We start from the raw sequence: 25598 nt of genomic DNA, 5'->3' as shown, positions 1-25598 counted from the left end.
CAAGAGACCGGAGACCAGGCGGACTTCGGAGAGCTGCCTAAACTCAGGGCCTTTACGAACCTGGAAAGGAAGGAATTGATTTCCAGGGACCAACATGGGTTTACAGAAATCCCCCAAACTGGAACTAGTCTCAGCTTTTCTTCAAAGGGAATTACTAAACTGCTCTCGATCATGGACTCCCTGAACTTTGATTTTTGTTAAGTATTTAGCAAAAAGCACATTGTGTCATTCCTGTGGGCAAGTGAGGGAAACGAAGTTTGAAGGAAAGTAATAATAATTCCTTTGTGTGGATAGGGCACAGCAGTTTACCATGTGTGCTTATATGCTTTCTTTTTTTTTTTTTTTTCTTTTCGTTTTACTTTATTTTTTTTAGTAACTTCCACACCCAGAGTGGGGCTTGAGCCCACAACCCTGAGATCAAGAGTCGCACGATCTACCAACTGAGCCAGCCAGGTGCCCCTCTTGCTTTTTTTTTATTAATACAATGACTTAGCAAGGTTGACGGTGCAGGTGAGAGCACCCTGTTTTTCAGATGAAGCTGAGACTCGTGCGGTTACCTAAGGTCACGGTCGAATTACTAGAAAAGTGGTACAACTGGATTCTAACCCAACATGTTTGGCTTCTAAGAGTCTCAGGGCATGATCCTACCAGGGTCACACTGTGTATGTTCATAACTGGGTTGAGGCCACCATCAGATGGCACCTTTGGTACTGTACAGCTCAAGGAGGCATCCCCACTTGCCACCTCCACCCCTCTGCCCTCACTCCCCACCCCTGCCTGCATTACAGTTTCCCGCATGTTATAAAACGGAGATCAGTATCTGATACGTGGGGTAATAGCCCAGGACTCATAATGTTCTTAACAGGATATGTCATGGGCCAATTTAAATAAGATGACATGTGTTTGAACGAATGTAAAAGCTTGCACTTAGGTTTAGAAACAATCACCATAATTATTTGGGTTACTTTTTAGCCCGTATGTAAAAATCCCAAACTTGAGATTGTTTTGTGTATGTATCAGGCATAGCCCAGGGTGGTATGGCTTCCAGAACACCAGTGTGTTGGAGCAGACAGGGCATCTGGAAGGCAAGGTGGTAGGCCCAGGGTTCTGCAGACCCCGATCCCAGTTGGCTGTAGAGAACTCCCAGCGGCGATGGGCTGGGAAGATCAGGCTTCCAAAAAGTTGGGTGTTTGGAGACTGTTGTGGGGACTAAGGGTCCCCTTCATCTGTCCTCATCAATGTGTGTTTACTGAGCTGCAGAATGTCAGATGGTCGGAAGTGGGGATGAGTCGGACAGGGTGCCACAAGGGAGACATTCCATAATGACCACTGTCGCTTCAGCATGGCCGTGGGGATTGGCTTGCTGCCAGTGGGGTTGGGACTAGGGACGTAGGATGTGGGCACCTGGGCAAAGGGATGACACAGGCAACGCTGTTCCGGGGGACCTGCTGTGTATGTTGGGTGGGCGTTGTGGTCGGAGAGTATATTTGACTGGAGCCCAGGGTACATGTGGGGCCTGGGGAGATGAGAAAAGTGTTGGGCGGGGGAGCCTGCCATCCATCCTCAGATGCATGGTTTTTGTGCAGAAGAGGGACTGAGGTGAGGGCTGTGTTGTGTGAACTCCATTCTGGTGAACGGGGAAGATGGGTTTTAGCAGGGGCGCTCGCTGTGGTGCAGGTACAAGGAGATGTCACTGAGCCGTGGTGGGGGGAAGGGGAGAGAGAGCCTTTCTGAGGGTGGGTGCAGAGGGCCTTGCCGTCTGGCGGAGGTGGAGCAGATGGACAGAGAGCCTCGTGTGCCTGCAAGGACATGGCTCCTAAAACCCTTGCACTGCCCGGATGTCCTGTTTGTCCATGTTAGTTCCCAGCCAGAGCATATCCAGTCACCCAGCCCACAGCTTCTTTCCTCCTTTTTGACCTGGGGATGCCCGGCGTGGGGTTCAGATGCATTGGCTTCTGTCCTTGTTCAGGACCACAGTTGACCTGTCACACTGCACACGGGTCAGTCTGCGGTGAGACACTGCTAGTTGCCTCTTATCTAAGAGGGTCAGGATGGTTCCTTTACTGGGGGAGACAGTTAAGACATCAGCTGTCCAGGAGTCCTCCTTACCAGGAGGATGGCCGGGAACCCGTAAATACACGGCCCGGGAAGCCCTGACCGGCTGGTAGAGAGAGCCCGGTGTCCGTACCGTTCCCTGCCGGCTGCCTGCCCTGCCCGGCCTTCAGCTGGTACCTTTGTACTCTAGATTTGCACAGGGTGTTAATGAACTTGATGATTTTTTTTTTTTTTTTTTAAAGCTCCTTTCTGATCCGAAGTTGCTGCTCAGAGAGACATACTGACTCAGAACCACTGTTGCGGGTCCTTGGGCGAAGTGATGTGTTGAGGCGGGAGGAGGGAAGCCAGAACTCAAGGGGAGAGCTTCTGCCCTGCCGTGTTCGGGGACAGCCTGCCGTATGCGTCTTGAGGTAGAAGCGTCGCTGAATTCCAGAGGAGTGATCCAGACTGAGTTAAGGTTTTACGCTCAGTACAGTCAGCTTCAGAAGGCAGGGGGATGAGTGGTCTTGCTACTGTGGTTCAGGGGTCATGCCATTTTGGGGGCCGTTGCTCCCCAAGGATGACTTATTTGCTGAGGGCTTCCCGTAGCTCTTCGGTCTTCCAGACTCGGTGACCCCAGTGTACCCCAAGCCCCGGAATAGTGGCTGGCACTCCATGAAGCCAGTATCTGTTGAATGAATGAGTGGATTCATCACAGCTGAGGAGACATCAAGGCAGGGAGGCAACAAGGAGCGGCCTCCAGTCTTGTCACGTTAATGGATCTCTCACTGTAACCACTAGACAGCACTTCACGTAACAGCCACAAAATCGTGTTTAGGTAAATGGCTTTGGAAGTGCAGCACGGTTCCCTAGGCACTTGTTCCTGGAAGACTTAATATGAAAAGGTTTTAACGAGTGCATCCTCATTTAGGCCTGCCGCTGGTGAAGTATCCGTCTGCTGTCCGCACTTTAGCGTGGTCCATCCAGAAGATGTGTTCTCGGTGCCAGACCCCATCCCCCCCGCCCCCCAACCAGCAGAGCTGGCGCGCCAGCCAGGCAGCAAACACGTCTATGGGGCATCTGCTGTGTGCTGGCCGGGGATGTGCTTTGAGGATGGAGGGAAGGGGAGATGAACACGGTCCCTGCCCTCAGCCTCAGGTCGGAGTAAGACAGGAACAAAGGCAACCGCGGTGTAGGGTGATAAGTGTGTGTGTAATAGGGACACGTGCTTGCTTATGGGAACACAGGAGGGGCACTTACCATCCTGGGTACGGGGAAGGGTGGGGTAGTGAAGGAGGAGCTGTTTGGGCGAAGCCTGAGATGACAGTCTGGGGGCTTCTGGGGGCTGCCCCAGGTGGCGTGTCCGGGCTGGCAGGACAGGGGAGTTACCTGGAACCTTCTCGGTTTTTGAGTGGACACTCTGTTGGCTGGGAGGAGCGAGAGGTGGCAGTGGGTTCAGGGGGTGTGGCCTGGACCCTCCTGGCTTTGTCTGTCCTTTCACTCCCTGGGACCTCTGTTTTGAGGCCCCCTCTTTCCCAGCCTTCATAATCTCACCAGATTCTTTTTAGAGCTGGAAAGGGCCACTGGGAATTCTCTCTTCCAGAGGAGACCAAAGAGCGTAAGGGGCGGGGGGAGGTGAGTTGGGAAAGGTGTTTAGAGGTGAGTTAGTAAACAGGGTGTTTCCCGTCCACCAGGCCCTGCTGTGTCTGGCACCTCCGGGTCCAGCTGAGCCAGGATCTGCCGGGACTGCAGCCAGGCTGGCATGGCAGCAGGACCAGTGGACTCTGGAAGGGTGCTTTCCTCGACCTCCCCCTTGAGCTCCTTCTAGATAAGAGCCATTTTAGAAAGACATCAGAAACCTAAGATTTGGAATGACCTAGAGAGAAGCTTGGGCCAGCTGCCCTTGTTTCCCATGTGTGGAACTGTGTGCTTTCAGTTCCTCCTCTGTGAACGTTAGAATGACGTACCTGGATGGTAAGCCCAGAACCAAAATAGGGAGACCCAGATGGGGGTGGGCGGGATTTGGGGTCAGCTGAGTTCGAGCGACCCTGTCCATTCAGGGCGCCATGCCTGATTTGTCGCTGAGAGAGAAGTCCAGGATGGGCATATGGATTTGGGGAAATTGTGAATCGCTTAAGGTCACAGTTAATGCATCTGGGACTAGAGCATAGATCTCTTGCTTCCTGCCAGCCCAGTTCTGTCTGCCACATCCTGCTGCTAAAGCTGGATGCTGACTCGTTCTGTCCCACTAGGAAACCCACTAATGAGGCACTGGTGCCGTGGTAATAGGTGTTGGGTAAACCAGTAGTACCGGATAATAAGGAGAGAATACATCTGGAGGAAGAGTGATTTTTTTTTTTTTTTATGTTGTTTGTTGTCTAAGAACTACCAAAAGATCATTGTTAAAGAACATTTGGGAAGAAAATCATCCATAGTTTCCCCATCCCAACATAGCTCTTTGACGTTTTGCAGGCCATTTTTATCAAGCCGTCCCTATAGCACAGGCAGATTTTTACGTAGTTGGAATCACACAGAACTTCTTGTTCCTTTGTGGCCTGTTTACTTAATATCGACATAAGAGTTTTCCTGATTCCTGTCTCATCTTTATAATTATCCTAACAGCCCAGCAGTATTCCCAAGTGTTGATGGGCCCAGCTCTGTGTCCTTGTGGTTGGAGTTTGGGTTGTTTCTTCTTCCTGCCCCACCCCTACCCTTCCTGCTCCAGTAGATAATGGTACAGAGAACATCCCTGGGCGCGGATCCTTCTGCTCCTGTTGAATTGTTTCCTTTAAGGAGTGTTTCCAGGAAGGAAGGAGTCTGAAAGTTGTAATCCAGTGCTATAATTTTGAGTTGGGTTGGTTTGGGTTTTTGTTTGTTTGTTTGTTTGTTTGTTTGTTTTTTGCTTTTTTTGAGTGCTGTTTTATATAACAGAAATGCAGAAATGCAGATGTACAAATAAAACAAAGGTACAGTTTCACAAGCTACCGGGAAGGCAGACACCCTGTACCACCACCCACGTCAGGAGCTGGGACCCTGCCAGCCAACGGGAAGTCTGCTGTGGGCTTTTTCCCCAGCACATCCCCTCTGGGCCCCCGAAAGCAACAACTCCCCTGACTCTATTGTAACCACTTCTTTTAATTCTGTCTTCAAGTCTTACCACCCAAGTGTGCGTCCCTACACATTGCAGTTTCATTTTGCATTTTTTTAAAGGTGTCTTTTAAATCTTTTTTAACCTCTAGGTGCCCCTCCATCCCTTTCCCTCCATCTCTGCTGTTGGTTGAAGAAGCTGTGTGGTTTGTCCCGAGGAGTTTCTAGAATTTCCCACAGGTTGGATCTTGCTGGTTCACAACATTCCTCTGCATTTCCTGCAGTTGGCTGTTGGATCTAGTGGTTGAATTAGCCCAGGCTTGGTTTGTTGTTGTTGTTGTTGTTTGCCTGCAGAGAGAGAAAGGTGAGGAGTAAGGTTGCATCTGGGGAGGGGAGGATATTCTTCATCGGGGGTACTCAATGGCTAATTGTCTTTTGTTTTGATGTCAGTAGCTGCTGAGGCTTAGCACCTACTGTTCCTTAGAAGTCACAAAACTGTGATATTTTAGTTCTGTTATTCCTTCCTCATTTCGTTGTTGGCGTACTACTGTAAAGAGAAGTTCTGCCTATCTGCTATTTTTAATACCTTTATTGAGGTGGGCATACCATATAACTCACCTATCTGGGGTGTATAATTCGGTGGCTTTTAGTATATTCATAGAGGTGTGTGTCTCTGTCCCACACCCAGTGTGGGGCTCGGATTCATGACCCCGAGATCAAAAGTCGAACGCTCTGGTGACTTGGCCAGCCAAGGACCTCTGGTTTTGTTGGGGTTTTTTGTTGCTTGTGCTTGTGATGTTGTATCTAAGAAGTCATTGCTTAATCCAAGGTCATGAAGATGTGTGCCTCTGTTTTGAGAATTTTATAGTTTTAGCTCTTGGGTTTAGGTCTTTGATCCGTTTGGATTTGATGTTTGAAAGTCCCATCATTTGCTCTTTGATGACCCAGTGCTGCAGCTAACGGCCAGAGATCAGGGCCTCATCTCTTCCCTCTGTTTACAAGTTTTTAATCATAAGATGTTGGTTCGCTATTCATCCTGTGAAGTTGTTTTTTGGTGTTTTGTTTTGTTTTCATTATGAGTGATTAGATTTAATGATGAGTCTTTATTATAATAAAAATAATTAAATTTCCTTAAAAGATTTTATTTATTAGAGTCAGCCAGAAAGTGAGAGAGAGAGAGAGAGAGAGAACAAGCAGGAGCAGAGGGAGAAACAGACTCTCCCGCTGAGCAGGGAGCCCGATGCAGGACCTCGAACCCAGGACTCTGGGATTGTGACCTGAGCTGAAGGTGGATGCTTCACTGACTGAGCCACCCGGGTGCCCCCCAAAATAATTAAATTTTTAAAAAAATGTGTATACTGGGACGTACACATGTATGCAGTGTAGAGACAAAAGTGGTTTGGGGGGTTTGTTTCTTTTTAAAACGCTTTGTTCTTATCCATCAGTCACATCCTCAATTTTCATCTACCCGATTGTCTTCCAGAAACATGCCAAAGGCCAGGATCTGTTCGATCAGATTGTGTACCACTTGGACCTCGTGGAAACAGATTACTTCGGCCTCCAGTTCCTCGACTCTTCGCAGGTTACTGTAAGTACTCCTTTGGTCCATCTCGGGACAGGTTGACTTTCTGTGCTAATTGCAGATCCAAAGTTGCTGGAGACTGGTAGAGGGAAACATAGGAGTTAAACCGTGACGTCGCTGCCATAGCGAGCATTGGGGTGGCGGTGATGGCACCCCGTGCCGCTCCTCCACGTGCCCCGCCTTGGGATGGCCAATAACCAGGAGAGGAAGAGAGAAAGAAGCATTCCTGTTGTGATGTTTTATTTTTAACCAGCACAGAGATGGCAGCGTCATCTGCGGCCTCTTGCCGGGGGGGAGGGTGCAGGTGCCGTGGACACACTGAATGTGATCCCAGCCGGGCGTGGTGGGTGCAGGCGCCCGCTCGGAGCAGGTCTTGGCACTGCCTGAGAACAAGCTTGCAGGCTCCCGGAGGTTGTGTTAGGTCAGAAGGACTTCCCTTGCTTTGCCTGAGACAGAACCGTCCACGGCGGGGGTGCCAAAGGGAGTGAACCTGATGGGGCTTAGCTCTGCTCTTTTCAAAAGCATGAATGACTTCAGAGTCTCCTGCCCCCATGAAATCTAACATTGGGTTTCAAAGGCAATTTATTCCACAATCGAAACGTGTTTTTTGAGGTGGGTGGGGGGATGGGTAAAATAAAGGGGATTAAGACTGTATGTATCTTGGTTAGCACTGAGAAACGTAATAGAACTGTTGAATCATTATATTGTCTGCCCGAAACTATTACCACGCTGTATGTTAATTGAGTAAAAAAAAATATTTATATTACGAGGAGTATTTGAGAGGCAGGGCAGGAGGTTGTCGGGGGGTAGGGAGGGAAAAATGAAACAAGGTGGGATCGGAAGGGAGAAAAACCATAAGAGATTCTTAATCTCAGGAAACAAACTGGGGGTTGCTGGAGGGGAGTGGGGGGAGGGATGGGGTGGCTGGGTGATGGACATTGGGGAGGGTGTGTGCTATGGTGAGTGCTGTGAATTGTGTGAGACTGATGAATCACAGACCTGTACCCCGGAAACAAATAATACATTATACGTTAATAAGAAAACTTACTGAGTATCAGTTATGCACTGAGCCCTATTTTAAGTACCGTAGATAAAGCAGTGAGCGTATATATGACAGATGGCGGTAAGTATTCAGAAGAATAAAGCAGAGTAAGGGGAGAGACACACTGAGTAAGGGGCGGTGCTGTTTTAGACTGTATGAAAGGGTGGGTTCCCTGGTAGGAGATGTCTGAGCATCTGTGGCTAAGCCTTTCTCCCTAAAGACACTTCCTCAGATACTCCCTGGTGGGTCATATGGGACAGTTAAGGCTAAGATTCTCAAAATTGCTGTCTAGAAGTTGGGTCCACCTGAGAACACCTGTGTGATGCGGAGTCCCGAGATGATGCCACGGAGGCCGGACTTTGTTCATCCTCCCGCTGCACACCTTCTGGGCAGATGCCCTCTCTGTTCCCACCAGACGCCCCTCAGGACTTCTTGTCTGCTGACAGCCCATCCCCTTACCTCCCTGACTGTTGCCTCAAGCATTCCAGCTGCCATCTTGAGTTAGTGGTCCGGATTCCTTCTCCATGTCCCAACTGGAGACTCTTCTCCGCCCAGTGGGACCCTGGTCAGGGGCACACCAGCCTTCCTCTTTCTGCCCCCTGCCCAGTTCTGCTCTCTTCCAGGTTGGGCCACTGGGTGCCCTGCCTTCTGACCTCACAGGTGGTCTCAGCCTTTCTTTTTCACTGGGCAACCTGGGAATTCAAGGTGCCCATCCTTCTAAATATCCTGGACAGTGTTTCCTCACACTGAAACATCACTTGGGCAAACCTCGCCCACATTCACTTGGGTCCTATCACCACCCGATCGCTCCAAGAGCTGGAATTCTATATCTGTTCCATGATAGCTTCCCTTGGTTCCATCTTTCCAGTTCCTCTGCACCTGGCCTTGGACCTTAACGATCACCTCCTGCCTCCTTCTCCCCTCTCTCGACCTGGTGGAGCCTTAGCCGTCTCGCCTCCTGAGGATTCACTTGCCTTTTGATGCTCCTGCCCCCGTCACTGTCCCGTAGTCTCCTCTCAACGCACAGGCCCATCTGTCTCCTCTGCTGCCTCTCCCAGGCTGGCAGGCATTGCTGGAGAGTCACGGGCTGTGCCTTCTGGCACAGGTCACAGATCACAGATGCAGCAAAGTCAAAGCCTCTGAGCTACCCTTGGAGCCTTGTTAGCCCCTCCTGGACTCGGTTCCCCTGGTTCCCCTTTGGAATCCTGACCACAGCCCTGCAGTCCAGTTCCTGCAACGACTCTGTTTGTGCACTTGGGCTCGCCTCTTGCTGAGAAGACTGAAGTCATTTAGCTAAAACCCTCTGAGTTTTCTTACCCTGCACCTCAAAGTTTCTCTTTTCCCTGCCTCTCCTTTTTACCGTGTGGTTTTACGGAAACGCGCGTGTTCCTCTAGCAGTTGCCCCCTAGACCGGCATCACAGTTCCATTTCCAGTTGCTTCCCGAGTGCCACACTTCGAGTGCTCCTCTCTGTCTCCAGTACCCTCCAGCTCTCGCATCATCTGACACCCGTCAGCCCTCTACTTCCCGGAAATGCTTTTGTGTTCTGCCTTCTGTGTGTCTTCATGCACGTGGTATTTTGGGCTTCGGAAGTTTGGACTGAGTCTGACCTAGACCTTGTTCCTGGCTCTCCCCATGACTCAACTGGGGGTTTTCGATGAGCTACATTTTCTCCCTTGTCCTCAGTTTTTTTCATCTGTAAAATGGGGTTCCCGGACCTGTTCCTGAGAGCTCCTCCAGTTCTAGTGTTCTGAAGGGGAGGCAGGCGTGTCTGTCCCACATGGCTTTTCATGTCCTTGTTTCTGCCATTAGAGCCATGTGCCTGCTGTCCTGGTGCCGTGTCCTCATCCCTAGGTGGCCTCTCTTCAGCCACTCGGATTCCCAGAAAGCCAAGGATGGGACTCTATTACGAAAGACCCAGCCATGTGCCTCTGCTCACTGGGCTGCCAGGCGTTCCCGTCGGCCAGCGCCCTGGCACAGGCTCGGCAGGATCCAGGCGTCCTTCCAAGGCCAGACACCTGCAGACGCTCAGACTCTACAGGCTCTCATGTCTTTCCAGCTTCCAGCTCTGAGCGCGATGTGCTTTTCTTCCCCCACAAAGCAAGTGCAGGGTCCTCATCTCCCTGACTTTGAGGGTCCAAGGATGTGCAGTAGATCCCTTCTCATTAGTCTGACTTCTAGGCTGGGCTCCTGACAGGCTGGGTTTTGGCGAGGCCTGCGCTCATCTGTATCCCTGTGCTCGTGGGTTCCCCTCCTAGCATGCCCTTTCTCACCCCGTGTAACCTTCTGGCTGTCCTTCAAGACCGTCTAAAACGACAGCTCTTCGTTCATGCAGCATGTCCGGATGTCCCGGGCTTCTCCTGCTCTCTGGAAACCTTTGAGCTGTTTTGCCTTCTGTAGCAGTTGGCTCCTCTGGCCTGGGGCTCATTATCTGTGTATATAAACAAACCTTTCTGCTTCCATCCTGACACTTAAGACTGTTTCTTCCTGGTGACTCTTGCTGACCAGACATACCACCCACAACTCAGTCTTCAGCCCCAGAAGGGACCTTAGCAGCCATTTGTCGATTGTTTCTGTCTTCTTGATGGTGAAATGAAAGCCTCAGACTCCGGCAGGGCCCTCGGTGAGTAGCACAGCTCAGACTCAGACCCAGGTTTTACGACCTCATGGCTAACTGTTCTTCTCAGTACACTAGATTTGCGAGCCTCTTTTCCTAACTGTAAAGTAGAGGCAGTAACGTGTGTGTCGCAGGGACGTTGAGGGGCTCATGAGTTAGGAGGAAGGCTTTTGAAATCTAACATAGCTGTGGGTCTCTGTTCTAACTAGGCCAGCTGAAGGAGGACCGGAAGTCACCACCGGAGGTGACGCACTTAGGCTAGCTGGAACCTGCAAGGCCACCTTGCCTGTGGGAGAAACATTAGTGATTTAGGTGATCCCTCTGGGACTGTTCCCAAGTCATTTATTTTGTGGGCGCCTGGGACAAACGAAGCAATTGATGGCAGGTGTAATAGATGGGGGCCAGGCAGGAACAGTCCGCTTGGCCATTTGGCTTATGGCCTTGAGGGGCTCCTGTGAGAAATGGCATCCCCACCCCACCCCTGCATGCAGATCCCAGAGGGTTGGCAGTAGTGGGATTTGGCACAGCTCTCTGCATACCCAGCGTCTGTCCCCAGCTCCCTGCAAGGAGCCAAGCCTGGTTACCATAGTGTGCTGCCCAGCCCTGAAGCAAGGTCAAAGTCTATTGGCATTGCCTATTTTTAGCAGTTGAGGCTGGGGCCTCCTGTTTCCCTTTTCCGTATTAAGGCAGGCAGCAGCCTATTCTGTAGATCTCACCTTTGCTTAGCTCAAAGCAGGGGTAAGGGCTCTATTTTTATAGAGGAGAGCTTTCTTCTGCGAGAGGAGGCTCTGGCCTCCACCCACCCAGCTTCTTACAGACTGATCAGATAGCGGCTATTTCCTGAGTTCCCACTCTGGTGAGCTCTGAGCCAGGCATCAACCTAAAGGCATTGCAAATAATTCTTTAAACTTCATCATCTGGAAAACTATCTGTAGAGCAGACCCATTTTATAGACGACGAAGCTGAGGCTCACTAGGAACCTTGTAACGGTCAAAGTGAGGGACGGAGGCAGGATGCAAAACCTGGTTTCATTCCAAAGGCCAGCCCTTTCCAGTGGGCTCTACTGGTTTCATTACACATGGTAGCATCTCAGCCACACACATCCATGTGTGTGCGCCTGCACGAAGGACATGGTTAGGCAGTGGCCATTCAGCAGACTTTGCCTTGGAGCTTCTTCACTGTCCATCTCTGTGGCACAGAAGTAATCAGGACCCTGTTTGGGCCTGCCGCATTCTGGTGGGGGAGATGCACCACCCCAGTGGAATACAGGGGTGTGTGTCTTCACTCTGGGAGCCCGGAGGAGGACCGCCTGAGTATCAGTGATGAGCTGAGCGAGGCGTCAGAGGGAAGGGGGTACAGGGATTTGGGGCACCGGTAACAATAGCCCCACCAAGCAGGAGCCTCCTTCCGGGTCATGCAGGCAGAGCACTCTAGAGGGCCAGTGTGGCCATTGTAAGCCCCTTCCAGAGCCCCTCCCAGCATGAAAAAGGAGCATTTTATGGTGGTACGCTTTGCAGCAAGGGACCCAGAACAGGTGATTTGGACCTTTGTCTCGACTCGTGGGATGTTTTTCCTCTGGTTTTTGCAGCCTAGAATTGGGTGGATGGGTAATAAGAGGTCCAGGGCTGCGAGGTGAGGTTGACACGGATTTGGTGGCTGCTGAGAGGGTCAGTGGGCACTGAAGGGATGTTTGCAGCTTTGCTCTGACGATCGCTTGGAATGCCATCGCGCGTGCCCCTTATGCGGACACTGCTGAGCCTTCCAACTGTCTCAGGTGCGCCTAGAGGGAGGTGTTGTCGGGATGCTGTTGCTGTGAGGGACAGGCAAGCCTTCCATTTCGGTGGTTCAGCACAGTTTCCATGGCCACTGAGCTGATTCTTCAGACGGCGTGTTCGAGCACAACTCAGTGCCCAGCTGAGGAAACAGTCCCAGGGGGCCTGCCCATGGCCACACACCAGGTGGGTGGCAGAGCTGGGACTCGAACTCTCATCTTCTGCCTCCTTCTATTTTAGTCCAAAGGAGTGGGAAACAGCTCAAGAAATGCCACCGGCCTCCCAGCAGCCTGAGTCTGAAGGCTGGCAGAGCGAGGGTTTTCCTGCCCACGTGCAAATATTGATGCTAGCTGGAAAGCTATTGATAGAGGGCTCTCTAAAGTTGATTTAGATGAATCCCTAAGGAAATCTCACATAGCTGGTAGACGTGAGGTTATGGGGCTTCCTGTGGATGAGAAGGAGCGATCCCTCCGTAGGTGGGGAAGGCACTCTCTCTAGATCTCTGTGTGTTCACCAGACCGGAAGCTCACCACATTGCCTTTTAAGTTTTTGCGGAGGCTTTGCTACAAGGGTGGGATTGATTAAATCATTGGCATTGGTGAGTGATTCAAGCTCCCGGCCCCCACTCTTCCTCCTCCCGGTCCCCAGGGGTCAGAAGTAAGCTTAGTCACAGGTTAGTTCCCCTGGCTACGATCCCCCATCCTTAGGTGCTTTCTGAAAGTCGCCTCAATTGACATAAACTCAGGTGGGGTTGAAAGGGATTTGTTATGACTGTCAGGACACCTTTATTGCTCTTACAGTGTAGAAAATTCCAAGGGTTTTAAGAGCTCTGTGCCAGAAACTAAGACCAAATATATATTTCTTATTATAAATTCCATCACACACAGTAAGCGCCAAAAGTGTCCTTTCCCTTCTTTCTCTTTTCATCCCTTGGATGTGATTATCTCTCCACATTCCTTCCAGCTCCGATTTAAACGCGAACTAGACACCCTCTGTAAGCGAAGAAACTCTACAGGCCCTGGGCAGCGGCAATGAGCTGCGGCACTCACTCGTGATGGCGAGGGCTCGGGGGGTGTTCAGCGGGTTTTAGACCCTTTCCGCCCCCTGAGCTTCTCCTGGCCGTCACAGTTCAAGGGCTTCTGTGCAGATTTCGGACAGCTCAGTTCTACAGCCAGCCTTCTCCACGTCATGGTTCCAGAACTGATGTACTGTCAGGACAGATGAGCTTTGCCAGATCGTCTCCCATCTTGATTTATGGAAAGGCTTTTGCCAGATTGACTTGGATGAGATGTTCAGATCAGAAACCACCTTTCTAACACCTGTTACAGGGTTTGAGTTAAATGTCATACTCTACGAACTTAGAAATGCCCTCGTCTATCCCCAGTGACTGGTTTAATGGTCTCTTAAGAGGTTTGGAGCCATTTGCCTTGGCCTTTGCCGACAGGCAGTGTGGCTCTATTTAGCTGAACATCTGAGACCGGTCCCACTGCTGCTGAATGCAGGCTTCTGAGCCTTGGCTAGGATATGATTTACCAAAGGCCACGTTGGGCCGTAGTGCCCGGGTATTCATCATGAGGTGGTCTTGTGGGATAAAACACAAGTAATCAGAGTCTGGTCAGCTCCTGTAGCTAAGAAGAAAGTCAGGTCATTTTGAACTGGGTTGGATACAAGATAGGTTTTATCATCTCTTGTTCTAGGATTATGGTTGGATTTCTTATCGCTTCTGATGCAGGCAAGCAAACCTGATCTGAATCCTCCCAATAGGGCCAAGGAGCTTTTAAAATAAAACTGTTTCTGATGATTTTCCCAGTTCAGTGGGCCGAAGACTTTTCACGGGCCTCCATCCTGGTATGTCCTGCTTCGGGCAGGGCCCCGTGGCCGGGCAGGAAGGATGGAGGCCAGCCCCCCTACATGGATCAGGGAGCTCCTTACCCACCATGGCCAGAGGAAGAAGCAGGCTGCTGTCCAGTAGGAGCACTAGCCATGAACTGTCAATTAACACCAACTATAGACCTCTGGCCAACAAACCCCGAAATGGCTTGAGATTTCACAAAGCATAGACAACGCTTTTCAGAAGAGGTTGTGGATGTGTCAAGATCCCCAAGATCGGTAGGCTATATTCCTGGGTCAGAGGAGGATGTGGGAAGGCTTCAGCACTAAATATTTAATGGGCACACGGGGAGCCTTTAAAAAACAGTAATGCTTTGAGACTCTGTTTAATGGATCTTGGGTGGGACTTGGGTAGTCGTGACTGCAATGCACAACCAGGGTTGAAATCCATCGCCACGGGACCAACACAGGTCCGACTTGGATCGAGATCATAGTTTGACCGCGGAGGGAGGAAAACAGGGGGCTTAATGGGTTCTATTCCAGATAGAAGGGGACTCAAAGGGAAGAAATGGGACAAACCCCTTGAAGCTCTGAGCCTCTGGGTCTAATGAGATCAGAAGGCTGGTTGTGGGGAGAACTTTCTTTGCATGGTAATAGTACATTCATTTCAAAGTGAGGGGAAGGAGTTTAGTCATCGCCATTGGTGTGACACTTTGGCAGGAAAGTAAATAGACATTTATCAGGTCTGTATCTGTCCTCCTCCCAGAGGCTAAGGTCCGAGGTTTTCTGCTTGGTTGAGGGCAGCAGTGACACGGCATTCTGACGGGGCGAACTGATCTTCAAAACCTGCCTGCTAAGCAAACCGCGGAATGAACAACGAGAGTGACAGTCTGGCTCACACCTTGAAGATTGTATTCTCATTAAAAGTAAAAAATTATGCAGAAAAGTAAAAAAGAAAAAGAGTAAACAGCCCCCACAGCCCCACATCCATATCTATAAATCCTTCTGGACATATCTTGATAGAAAATAATAATTTTATATAAACGGGATCCTGGTTTTTTTTTTTTCCTTTTCATCAGGTATTGAGCTATGGGTCTCTTGCCACGTGGATATAGAGGCCCACATCCGTTTGAAAGACTGAATAGTGTTTCACCAAATGGACGAGCCATTTTTTTTTGGATCCTCCTCTGTTGATAGACATTTAGGTCATTTCCAGTTCATAGCTATTAACAGGAGAGCAAGCAGCCTGCACTTGCCACGTCCTGCCACGCCGATCTTCCCTCATCACGTGGTCGCTGAGCCGGAGGGTGGAGATGGCAGAAGCCCACGTCCTCCCCTCGCACCACTCACAGCTGATTGTGTTCTAAGTCACCTGTTATTTGCTCTTGTGTTTCCTTGTTCCCCTCCTCCCACACAGTCATAATGGGCTCTGTGGTGAGGGGTAGAGTACGCCTCACTCATTCAGTCCCACCCTTCCTCGTGATTAGAATGTGCAGAGCTGAGATTGCTCCTGAGACCGGTCTACAGTCCCTAACCTGCCTCTGGTTCCCAGCCAGGGAGAGACCCTCTCTGGCTGGATCATTCCAGACGTTACCCTCACGGGCACGTTTCAGTGCGTGGCCAGTTCCTCTTTGGCTCCTTTAAAAAAAAAAAATAAATAAATAAATAAAATAAATAAATATATATATATATATATATATATATATATATATCAAGCCTGTATTTATTTCTCAAGAATCTAATAGGGGCCTGACAGGTGCCATGCTCTGTGCCTGGCAGGCGACAGGAGAAGAAGGATTAAAAGCGCACTGTCCCTGCCCTCCAGGGCTTGGGATCGCTTGGAGGGGCTCCCAGAGGAAGGGTCCTAAGTACTGTTTTCCCTGGGAGTTAAGCTGCTGAGGCTCCTCAGGACAGTGTAGTATCTATCAACCACTTAGACATGGTAGAGGAATTTGCATACGAGGGAAATGGTTTTATGACTTGCGGGGGTGGCTAGGACGCAGGTGTTCTTTCTGATGAAAATGACGGGAAGTTGAAATGTCCTCGTTGACCAGAGCAAAATTATCTCCGGCAAATAAATCTCTGCCTGTCTTCCCAGCTTCCTTGGGGGTCCTTTTCCAGGCAAAAGAATAAAGGGGTCATGAATTTGGGTTTTCTAATTTTAACATTTACACTGACAGAGCTTCAAGACCCATGCGTGGCCAGAGGCTCCCAGCAGTATGGCCGGTAGTCTTTCCTAGGCTGATGGTGACCCGGGAGAAAATGGAGTATATCTCGAGAAATTTAGAAGGAAAAGCCGATCGACACTCCACTGACCAGAAAGGGCCTCCACGGATCAATTAGTTAAAAGGTTTAAAGTTCTTTTAGGCGCCTCTTTGAAAAGTTAACGCTCGCATGAAAAAATATATTGTACCTAAGCATAGATTTTTTTTTCTTTTTTCTTTTAATACCATCCCACACAGCTTGCCGATCCCCAGGCCGAGAACCCTGATCTGGTCTGATCCCTGGTTTCATGGGTAGAATGACTGAAGTTGATAGAGGAGGGTAAATGCGGGCTCTGTTGTCTAGCTGATGAACTATTCCTAAAGAAACCTTTTCTCTCTTTCAGCACTGGCTGGATCATTCCAAACCCATAAAAAAGCAGATGAAAAGTAAGTAAGCAGAATTTAGCATACTCACTTATTTCTTTGATCAGAGAGTAAAACTCCTTTGCCAATGTTTTGAGGTATTGTATTTTCCTCAGGACTTGGGAGCGTTTTAAAATAGATTCTGTTTTAAGTGGACGATTTCTCATTTCTTAAGGCTGGCCAAATGTTAGAGTTTAAAATTTGGATAAGGGTTTTTGGTAGATATTAAAAAACAGACTATGCTCTCCTTTGAAATCAGGCACCCTTGCCAATGAGAACTGATTAATATGCTCTTCAGAAGCATGACTTTATGCCTATTACATTCGTTTGCTAACGAGTTATAAAAGTGGACTCAGAGGAGGGGAAGGCTGGCGTTCTGACAGTCCGGTCCAGCTCTCCGATTTAACAGGAGTGGCGAGCCCTTATCTTCAGGGTTGTGTATGCACGGGTGATTTTAAAACATGTAGTACTTTCCAGTGTCCTCACTGTATTTTTAGGTGACAGAACCCTTGATGTGTATGTGTCCCTTCCCTTTAGCCCACTTCATACTTTGTAAGAAGCTAGTATCCGTTTGGAATATCTTGGCAATTGGGTGAAAGTAAAATGTCAGCTCTTAGTAATTCATCTAGATGGTTAGGGTTTTATTCCAGAAGGAGTTACTAGCTGCGCCGTCCCTGTCAACGTGAAAGCACATTTTAGTTTTCCAGACTGGAGGATTGAAAATAATTCACTAGCTTTCTGTGCCCCCATTGCGTCCTCCCCGATGTAACGGTGAGTGTATGACTAGATTTAACGTGTTTTTCCTTTTGTTCATTCTCTGATCTTCAAAACTGGGGGAAAACATCTTCAACCTTCCATCTCCGTATGTTCAGTTGGACCTTCTTATGCTTTGCACTTTCGAGTTAAATATTACTCTTCGGAACCAAACAACCTTCGTGAAGAGTTTACAAGGTAGGACAACATGCAGGACAAGGTTTCCCTCTTTCCCGTAGCACTTGCCTTGCAACTTACGGGTTCTCTGTGTTGTGGATCTGCCTCCTCTTATGTCTGCTGGCTTTCAGTTCTGAGCAAGAGTTGTTTGTACCCTCCCTGTGCTTGTCTCTGTGTTCTGTTGAAAATCTTCCCTTTGCTTAATTTGAACTTTTTCTTAGCGAATCAGAGTTGAAAGATTTTATATTCTTGTCACGTTTCTGTTTTGTTGGGCTATGCATAAACTGATGAGTCGTTCTAGGGCACTTTATTTTCGTCTAGGTGCAAAAAGGCTTCCCTTTTGGTAGCCTTACCAAGGGAAAACCAGGTGTTGGAAGAGCATTTCTTAGTCCCAGATTGCCATCTTATTTTTTTAAGGGGCTGCACAGTGTTCCCTTGATTGCTCCAATATCAAAGTTGCTGGAACCCCTTCATGTTATCTTTCAGCCCCGCTGGATTTCTTTTGAGCTGTGCCCGCCTATGCCTATCTCTTAGACTTCAGAAACAGTGTTGAAGCAAAAGAGACTTTAAAAACATTTTAAGTACGGAATTTCCCTCCACTTACCCTTCTGGCAGCGAGACTCTCTACCTAGCCTTCCGCTGCTTTAGATGTCCCTCTTTGTCATTTTTTGTGATTGACGTAGTGGTGACATGTCAGCTCATGGTGGTGGCCATTAGCCTGGAGATGACCCCCAAGGAATACTTTTAAAGACTGCTTGTCCTCATTCTCCAGCCTAGAGAGGCCTACTGGCCTTCCGTAGCTAGGTTTTCCTATAGAAATTGGAAGTTCTGGCCATGTCAGCCCTGTGTTCTCTTTGATGTAAGTACTCAGCTCAGTAGTGGCAAAGCAGCTCTCGGAAGCAGGAACATTCTGGAATGTACTAGAACCTTCAGCTCCCCCATCCTTTGATTTCTGGGTCACCCACATGCTCCTAGATCCGTTCCAACAGAGAGTGACCGTCTGCATTGTTTTCCAAGTTCAAACAAATTATTCTCGAGTTCCTCTTCAGAATCCTTTACGAAACATGCTGCTTCTAGCCATCATCAAAGCTGGTGATTCTTAACCAGGGTTGTGTGAATCAGAAACACCTAGGACACTTTTGAACAAATCAGATTCCTGGGGACCACTCTTGCATGTAAGACTGATTCCATAGGTATGGGGCGGAGCGTGGGTAGCTTTGGCTTTTACAAAGCACTATAAGCGGTTCTGATGCCCACATCCTCCTGGTTTAAAAAAAAAACACTTAGTTAAGCCAAGACACTTAATTGTTTTATTTTATTTTTTTTTACTTAGGCGAATTCCACTTGTGTTATTTGCTGCTTTCCTCTCCCCATTTCTTGTTACCCCATAACCCCCTGCAGCCCAGATCCGGGATTTTTTGGGGGGGTGTGTGTGTATGTGTACACGAAATTATTTTTTGAAAGACAGAGTCTGCAGTTAACCTGCATCAGGAAAAAAGCGTCAAGCAGTTGCTAACTACTGGCAACTGTAAACTTTCTGATACAAGCAGCTGCACCCTTCCCAGAATGTGCTGGTGGGACTGGCTGAGGGCCACGTCCGGGAACTCCGCCCTGTCTGATTGGACACGCCGCATGCCTGTGTGTGAGCTCTCCTCTTCTCGAGCACTGCCGGTGTTGCCCAGGCTGTCACTGGACTGTGCCGTGTTCCATGTTCCATCCTCTGAGTATCTTGCAAATCCTGTACATGTGCTCACCTGCCTAGCTAGGTTCTGGGAGGCCTTACCTGGAGACTGAAGAGGAGATGCTTCCACCAAAAGTTCTCATTTGATTTGGACTCCTTTTTACAATGCGGAATTGTGGGCTGTGTCGGGGGTGGGATTTGTGATGGGCAGTTGGGGATTGGAAGCAGCTGGGAAAGAGGGACCCTCTGTTGACTTTTGTGTATGTTTATCAGGTACCTGTTTGTTTTACAACTCAGGCATGACATTCTTTCAGGAAAGTAAGTATGTTTTTGTTCTCACTCTTAATGCAGGATTGATCATAGTATATTTCTAAAGCACTGTTGATGTTGTTGTTGTTTTAACTCTTCTACCCTTGTTCCCTTTTCAAAATTCAAAAAAAGTACACCAGGCATTGTAAAGTGAGTCTAATACTTGTATCACTGTCATTGTCATCTTGTTTTAAATGATTACCCTATGGCTTGAAACATTTCCAAGAGCATTTAATATCTTAAGTGATGTGCATTTGGGAATAATTCTCTCCCTGATCACATCACTGCCCCATTCATAATGGCTTTTGTCGTATTTGCAAGCAAGATACGTTATTAGTATGTATACACTTACAAGCATTTGGGCAGTCAGAAGTCTCATTCATCACCATCTGCATTTAAGCAACGAAATAGGTTATGTTCTGACTCTGATAGGAGGTTTCGACATCTCGCCTCATTTCCTTTTCCCTTCTTAAAAATGGTTTTTCAATACCAGGCCTCTGGCAACAATGATTGGTGAGCGCAAGGGGGTTTGGTACCCATGTGGTTGGTCTCGCCTGCAGTATTCATTTTAAGGATGGGAAATTCCAATGTCCTAGCCCTTACAGTTGTGTCACTTATCTGCATACATACTGACCATATTCTGTTCCACGGAAAATAAAGGCCATTCTGAATCTCAAAAAGCGATCCCTGATGCTGAAAAGAGCCTGTCTTGATTTTGAATACACTCAGGAGGAAATTGGAAAAGTGATGTCCGAATTTGCAGGCTCTGCATCGAACATACGCTATAGAAACCTTGATGGCGATTATACCATGGAACAAGTAGATTGTACAGTGTATACATTTGCCTTTTTCAGTCATGCACTACAAATCTTTGGTGTGTGTATTACGAGTGTGTGTGTATTTCTGTCTTTCTCCCTCTCTGCATACTGTGCTCCTCCTAAGAAAGGCCTCTTATCTTTAGTAATTGTCTTCCACTTGAAAAATATTAATGGCAACATCTTGCATTTTTATGGTACTTTGCAGTTTCCGTGTACTTTGGCCTGATTTACCTGATTTACACAGGGGTGCCCTGGTCCCCAGCACTGCCTCCTTCCAGCTGGATGGCCTTGAGCAAGACACATGAACACTTAGTTCCTCATCTCTAAAGTGGGGGGTGGGGAGCCCTGGGAGCACCCGTCTTCGGGGCTTATAAACTCTGTGCATTGACCGCATTTGGCCATACATGTGAAAGGCTTTGAAAACTATGAAGTGCTATACCAATGGATGTCATTATTATTTTTCTGACTCAGTTTGTAATTTGAAGTGTGAATGAGGTCAGTGATTGGAGGTGTAGTAATTCCCCTCCGTGGGTCTGCCTCCCTTCTACTTACGAGAACGGTTGAGTGTGCCCAGCTGTCCTGGCAGTGTTAGATAGTGTGTCTGTCTGCTTATTTTTAACATGATGACCTGGTTTCAAGAAAGACGTAAGGCAGCTTGAAAAGGCGCATGTACTAGATCAAGTAAGTTTCAGAATCACAAGGCAAGGGAAGGCTGTTCATTCCATTTCCCAAATGTCCCCCATTCCTGCCAAATTCAGTAAAATTGCCAACAGGGTGGATAGAGACTATACCAGGGTTGGGTGCTTTTGCTAGACAGTGAGACTGACTTTGGAAATAGGTAGCGGAAGTCAGCTTGTTTGCATTGTTTAATGTGGGCAGCAAAAATAGAAGCCGCTGAGAAAAATCATTATCTAAATATCACTACCTTTTGAAAAATGACTTTAATGATATTTTGTATGGTTTACGAGTATTAAAGTTCATATACAGAATTAATTTCCTCTCTCTCTTTTTTCCTCCCAAGATTGAAATGCCCCTATGAAACGGCTGTGGAATTAGCTGCTCTCTGTCTACAAGGTACATTCTTCTTTGGTGGTAATTAGCATTTTAATGTTTTGCTCTTGTTTCAGCGATTGATGATCCTGTGTACCAGGCTCAGTTCTCTGCTTTGGGGTATAATTGGATACAGTACAGCCTCCATCTCCGAGTAGCTTGCGGTCCCGTGAGGACATGGCAGAACCACAAAGAGGTAGCATAGTTGCTGCAGGGGGCTTAGAAGGCGAAGGCCCTTCGTGGGGATGAGTGGATGAGGGTGCACAAAGGAATCAAGACACAAAGTAGGAAAGTGCAGAGAGGCATCAGCGGTCACGTGGTGTCAGAGGGTGGAAGTTTAAGAACCCGGAGAAGTGGACAGACTTGAACCCTGTTTAGATGGCATGACTATCATGCTGTCAGCAGCAGGCCCCTGAAGGCTCTTAAGAGGGAGGCAGGCCCGGTCAGGTGTGCGTTTAGAAAGAGCACACCGTCTGTGATGGGGAGGAGGGACTGGAGCAAGACCAGGGCTGAGGCTGCAGTTAGAAGGTGTTGCTGTAATAAAAGGAAACTGACCAGGGCAGGGGGCACACGCACGCATACGCACACACAGCCCCAGAAAAACATTATTGGTGCAGGAGAAGGACCTGGTCATGAGATCTGTGGCAGGTGATGGGAACAGTGAATGGTTAGAACAGTTGGCTCCTGTGAAGGGCCTCTTGGCTGAGAGGTGCCAGGGGGACCCCCAGTAGCTTCTTGAGTGTCCACATCTGGCTACATCAGAGAGGTCAGGCCAGAAGCATTGACAAGGAGTCATCTGCTTAGAGGTGGGCATTAGATGGTAGGTTTTCCTGCCTGGTTGTCAACGTTGGCTGTTCCATATTAGGCACTGGTGGATTTTAGTTTAAAATGCACAAGAAACCCTTGCTAAGGTCTCCAACATTAATTAAGAGGATACGAACGTGTAACTGCACATAAGGAATTTTATCAGCATATCAGATAGACATATGTCGTGGATTCATTTACCAGTGCGTTTATCGGCTTCTATGGGATAATGAATTATGATGTATTTATGCGTATTACTAATTAATTTTGAATACCATTATAAGATTTGGCTTCCAGCTTTTGTATTTGCCAATTTTTAGAATTGATCTACGTCTTCAAATTATAAAATCAGTACACATCTATTATAGAATATCAGGACAGCAGCACAATAGAAAAGTGGAAGGAAGGAAGGAAGGAAGGAACCTATCATCTGTGAGCCGGGTGCAGTCTTTACAATGTAATTCTGACAAGTCATATATAATTTTTTGTATGATTTTCTACTTGGTATTTTTAGTGTACATTTTTTGCCGTAAAGATGGTGTTTAATGACTGCAGGATACTCCCCTTACCTGATAATACTATTCCTTAGTCACTTTAATTCTTGTTTTCTAATGGGGCTCGCATATAGCAGGTGCTCAGTAAATATAGAAGGAATTGAATGAAGTGGGAGAGGCCCTTCAAAGACTGTGGTTGAAGGGGGAGCTTGCCCCGAGGTCTGAAAGCACGGATGGTAGAGATGACAGTATTGTCCTCTGTGAATGTCTGTGCCAGATACAATGCTCCGTGCTTCATGTCCACGTTTCCTGATACAACAGTCCTTATGGTGAGTGCTTGGGGGACATGGCAATCTGCTCTCCGTTTTGGCCAGGTATAATATCACCAGCTGGCCAAGTAGTATCCGCGCTAGAGTTTCTGAGTCTTCCGGAGTTTCTGCCATCAGAGTTGGTGGCTCAGCAGTAGATGTCAGAGTGTGGTTAACGGGACGAAGTCACATCCCTGTCCGACCCGGCGCCATCGTTCCATGGGTCCAGAACCATGAGCGTGCCAGGCACATACATTCTCATCTTCCCCTCCCCTCCACTCTCCCTCACTTCCTGCCATGGGATGAAGTCATCATCACACTCCCAAAGTCCAGCTCTGGTAGGACCACTTGCCGCGCGCTCCAGAGCTGGGGCAGACGTGAATGAGGTTGCTGTCTGTGAGCCTTTCTCGGGGAGATGACCCATTTGAGTTGGAACCACAATTGATTGTCATTTAAGATACAGTCATTGTGTCCCGTACGATTGAAGAAGGCTGAAGGCTTAGACACACAAGTCAGGGAGGTCTTGTTACGTTGTCCCTCTGAGGCCTCTTTTCCCCACATCTTGTTGGGAGGTGCCACAGCCTGCTTTCCAGTTCGACCCTGTGGAGCCAGTCTGCCTCAGGTCATCTAGGTTACTGGAGCTTGTCTGGCTTTGCATAAAATGGAGGGTGTATTTTCCTCCCTTGCTTGAGCCTTGCAGACATGTCTTGCTGTGGTTGTCCTTGAATGGATGGTGCTCTGGAGGGGCAGACGCAGTGGCCCTGAGTGAAGGCTGCGCTCTTTTGGGGACTAAGTTGATGGTAGATTTGAAAGTTACTGGGACATCTGAATGGCTCAGTCAGTTAAGCGTCTGCCTTCGGCTCAGGTCATGAGACTCTGGGATTGAGTCCCGCATCCGGCTCCTTGCTCAGCAGGGAGCCTGCTTCTCTCTCTCTCTTTCTCTCTCTCTCGGCCACTCTCCCTGCTTGTGTTCTCCCTTTCTCTCTCTCTGACAAATAAATAAAAGCTTAAAAAAAAAAAAAAAGAAAGTTAATTTAGGCAGAAAGAAAGAGTGGGGGGATTTGTCCTTGCAGCAGTTCCCATTTTTACAGGCGAGGCATCAGAAATGGTGAGCAGTTAAGTGGCTTGCCTGGGTGGCACAAAGATAGTGGACGGTAGAGGACGGATTCGGGCCCTCCTGGTCTGAGCTGTTTCCACCCTACCCCACCCCCAATTACCCCCACCCCACCACCCTTCTCCGCCGCACTCCCCACAGCCAGGACTCTGGCTGCAGAGCTCACAGACAGTGAGTGTCATTTGGCCGGCAGATTCTCGGAAGGCGAGCGTGCTGTCTCAGTGTACATGTACTAGGTGTTGCTCATGCTGGTTCTCATCCAGCAACAGTGAGGAGGGACCCGGGCCCCCTTGCCCGGTCTCAGGAAAACCTTACCATTGTCTGGCTTCTTCCTGCTGTGCTTGATGATGTTAGTGGTGTCGCTGAGACGTCACTCAACCCAGGGTTCTGTTGCCCCCCTTCGGCCCGTGGGTGCAGGGGAAGCATGGTTCATAGGAAGGGGAGCTCTGCCCACACTTCCCCGCTAGCCTCACCAGCCCTCTAATTTCAGGGTGAGCGCTTGGTCAGAGGTCAGTGGTAGTGGTAGCCTTGGGAGCCCAGCCCTCCCCTTCGCTGGGTGCATTATTTCCAGAGCAGAATCCTCATTTGTGACTTTGCTCGAGGTACCAAGTAGCTGCACACCCTGCCCCAGACCACCCTGGTGATTTCAGGGGGCTGTCCACTCAGAGTTGCAAATGAAAGGCCTCGGTCAGGTGAGAAGACGTTCACCAGGTCCCCTCCCCGTGTCAGGCAGCGTCTCATCCAGCCCTCCCACGTCCCCTCTGAGCGTGGTAGTCCTGTGTGTGGACAGAAAAGGCTCAGCCCTTCTGCAAGCCCGTTGGGTCCCTCCGGAAAACTGAGCTCTCGGATTGGAAAGGCTGCTGGGGACTTAGTGAGGGCTGTGACTAGAGGGGTTCAGACAGTATGACTGTGTGCTGACTCATCAGTTGGTGGGATCTGTTCTGTTGAGCCGGGCTTCTCAAGGTATGTGCCCTGGTCAGCTGCATCGGCATAACCTGGGAACTTGCTAGAAATGCACATTCTCAGGCCTCATCCAGCCCTGTGGTATCAGAATCTTGGCAGATGGGGTTCAACAGTGTGTTTTAGGGGTACCTGGGGGGCTCAGTGGGTTAAAGCCTCTGCCTTTGGCTCAGGTCATGATCCCAGGGTCCTGGGATCGAGCCCCACATTGGGCTCTCTGCTCAGCAGGGAGCCTGCTTCCCCTCCTTCTCTCTCTGCCTGCTTGGGATCTGTCTGTCAAATAAATAAATAAAAATCTTTAAAAAAAACAATGTGTGTTTTAGCGAGCCCTCTGGGTGTTCCTGACCCACACGCAAGTTCAAAGGCCAGCAGTGCAGATCCGTGCTTTCCAAAGTAACCTGTGAGCCCATCACCTGGGCTTCTGGTGAAAAGGCAGCTTTGACATCAGTAGTTTTGGACTGGAGCCTGAGACTGGGCATTAGAAGCAAACTCCTGGGTGATGCGGACACTGTGCATAGTAGCGGGATGTTAGAGAAACCG

At 48.8% G+C, this 25598-nt stretch overlaps 1 protein-coding gene across 5 annotated transcripts in view; it reads left to right on the top strand.

Annotated features, from left to right (window-relative positions):
* EPB41L4B (erythrocyte membrane protein band 4.1 like 4B) overlaps positions 1-25598 on the top strand; it is a 122599-nt gene that overhangs the window by 28583 nt on the left and 68418 nt on the right. For all 5 annotated transcript variants that reach the window (XM_032860811.1, XM_032860813.1, XM_032860812.1 and 2 more), the window contains exons 2-6: positions 6605-6709; positions 16572-16614; positions 17463-17541; positions 19475-19519; positions 21350-21402. In XM_032860811.1, coding sequence (XP_032716702.1) covers positions 6605-6709; positions 16572-16614; positions 17463-17541; positions 19475-19519; positions 21350-21402 — 325 coding nt within the window. The remainder of the gene's footprint in view (positions 1-6604; positions 6710-16571; positions 16615-17462; positions 17542-19474; positions 19520-21349; positions 21403-25598) is intronic.

Source organism: Lontra canadensis, unplaced genomic scaffold, assembly GCF_010015895.1.
Source record: "Lontra canadensis isolate GAN:19392208 unplaced genomic scaffold, GSC_riverotter_1.0 scaffold19, whole genome shotgun sequence".
Taxonomy (NCBI): Eukaryota; Metazoa; Chordata; class Mammalia; order Carnivora; family Mustelidae; genus Lontra; species Lontra canadensis.
The sequence above is the reverse complement of the archived record's forward strand: the minus strand, read 5'-3'. Positions and strand labels throughout refer to the sequence as shown.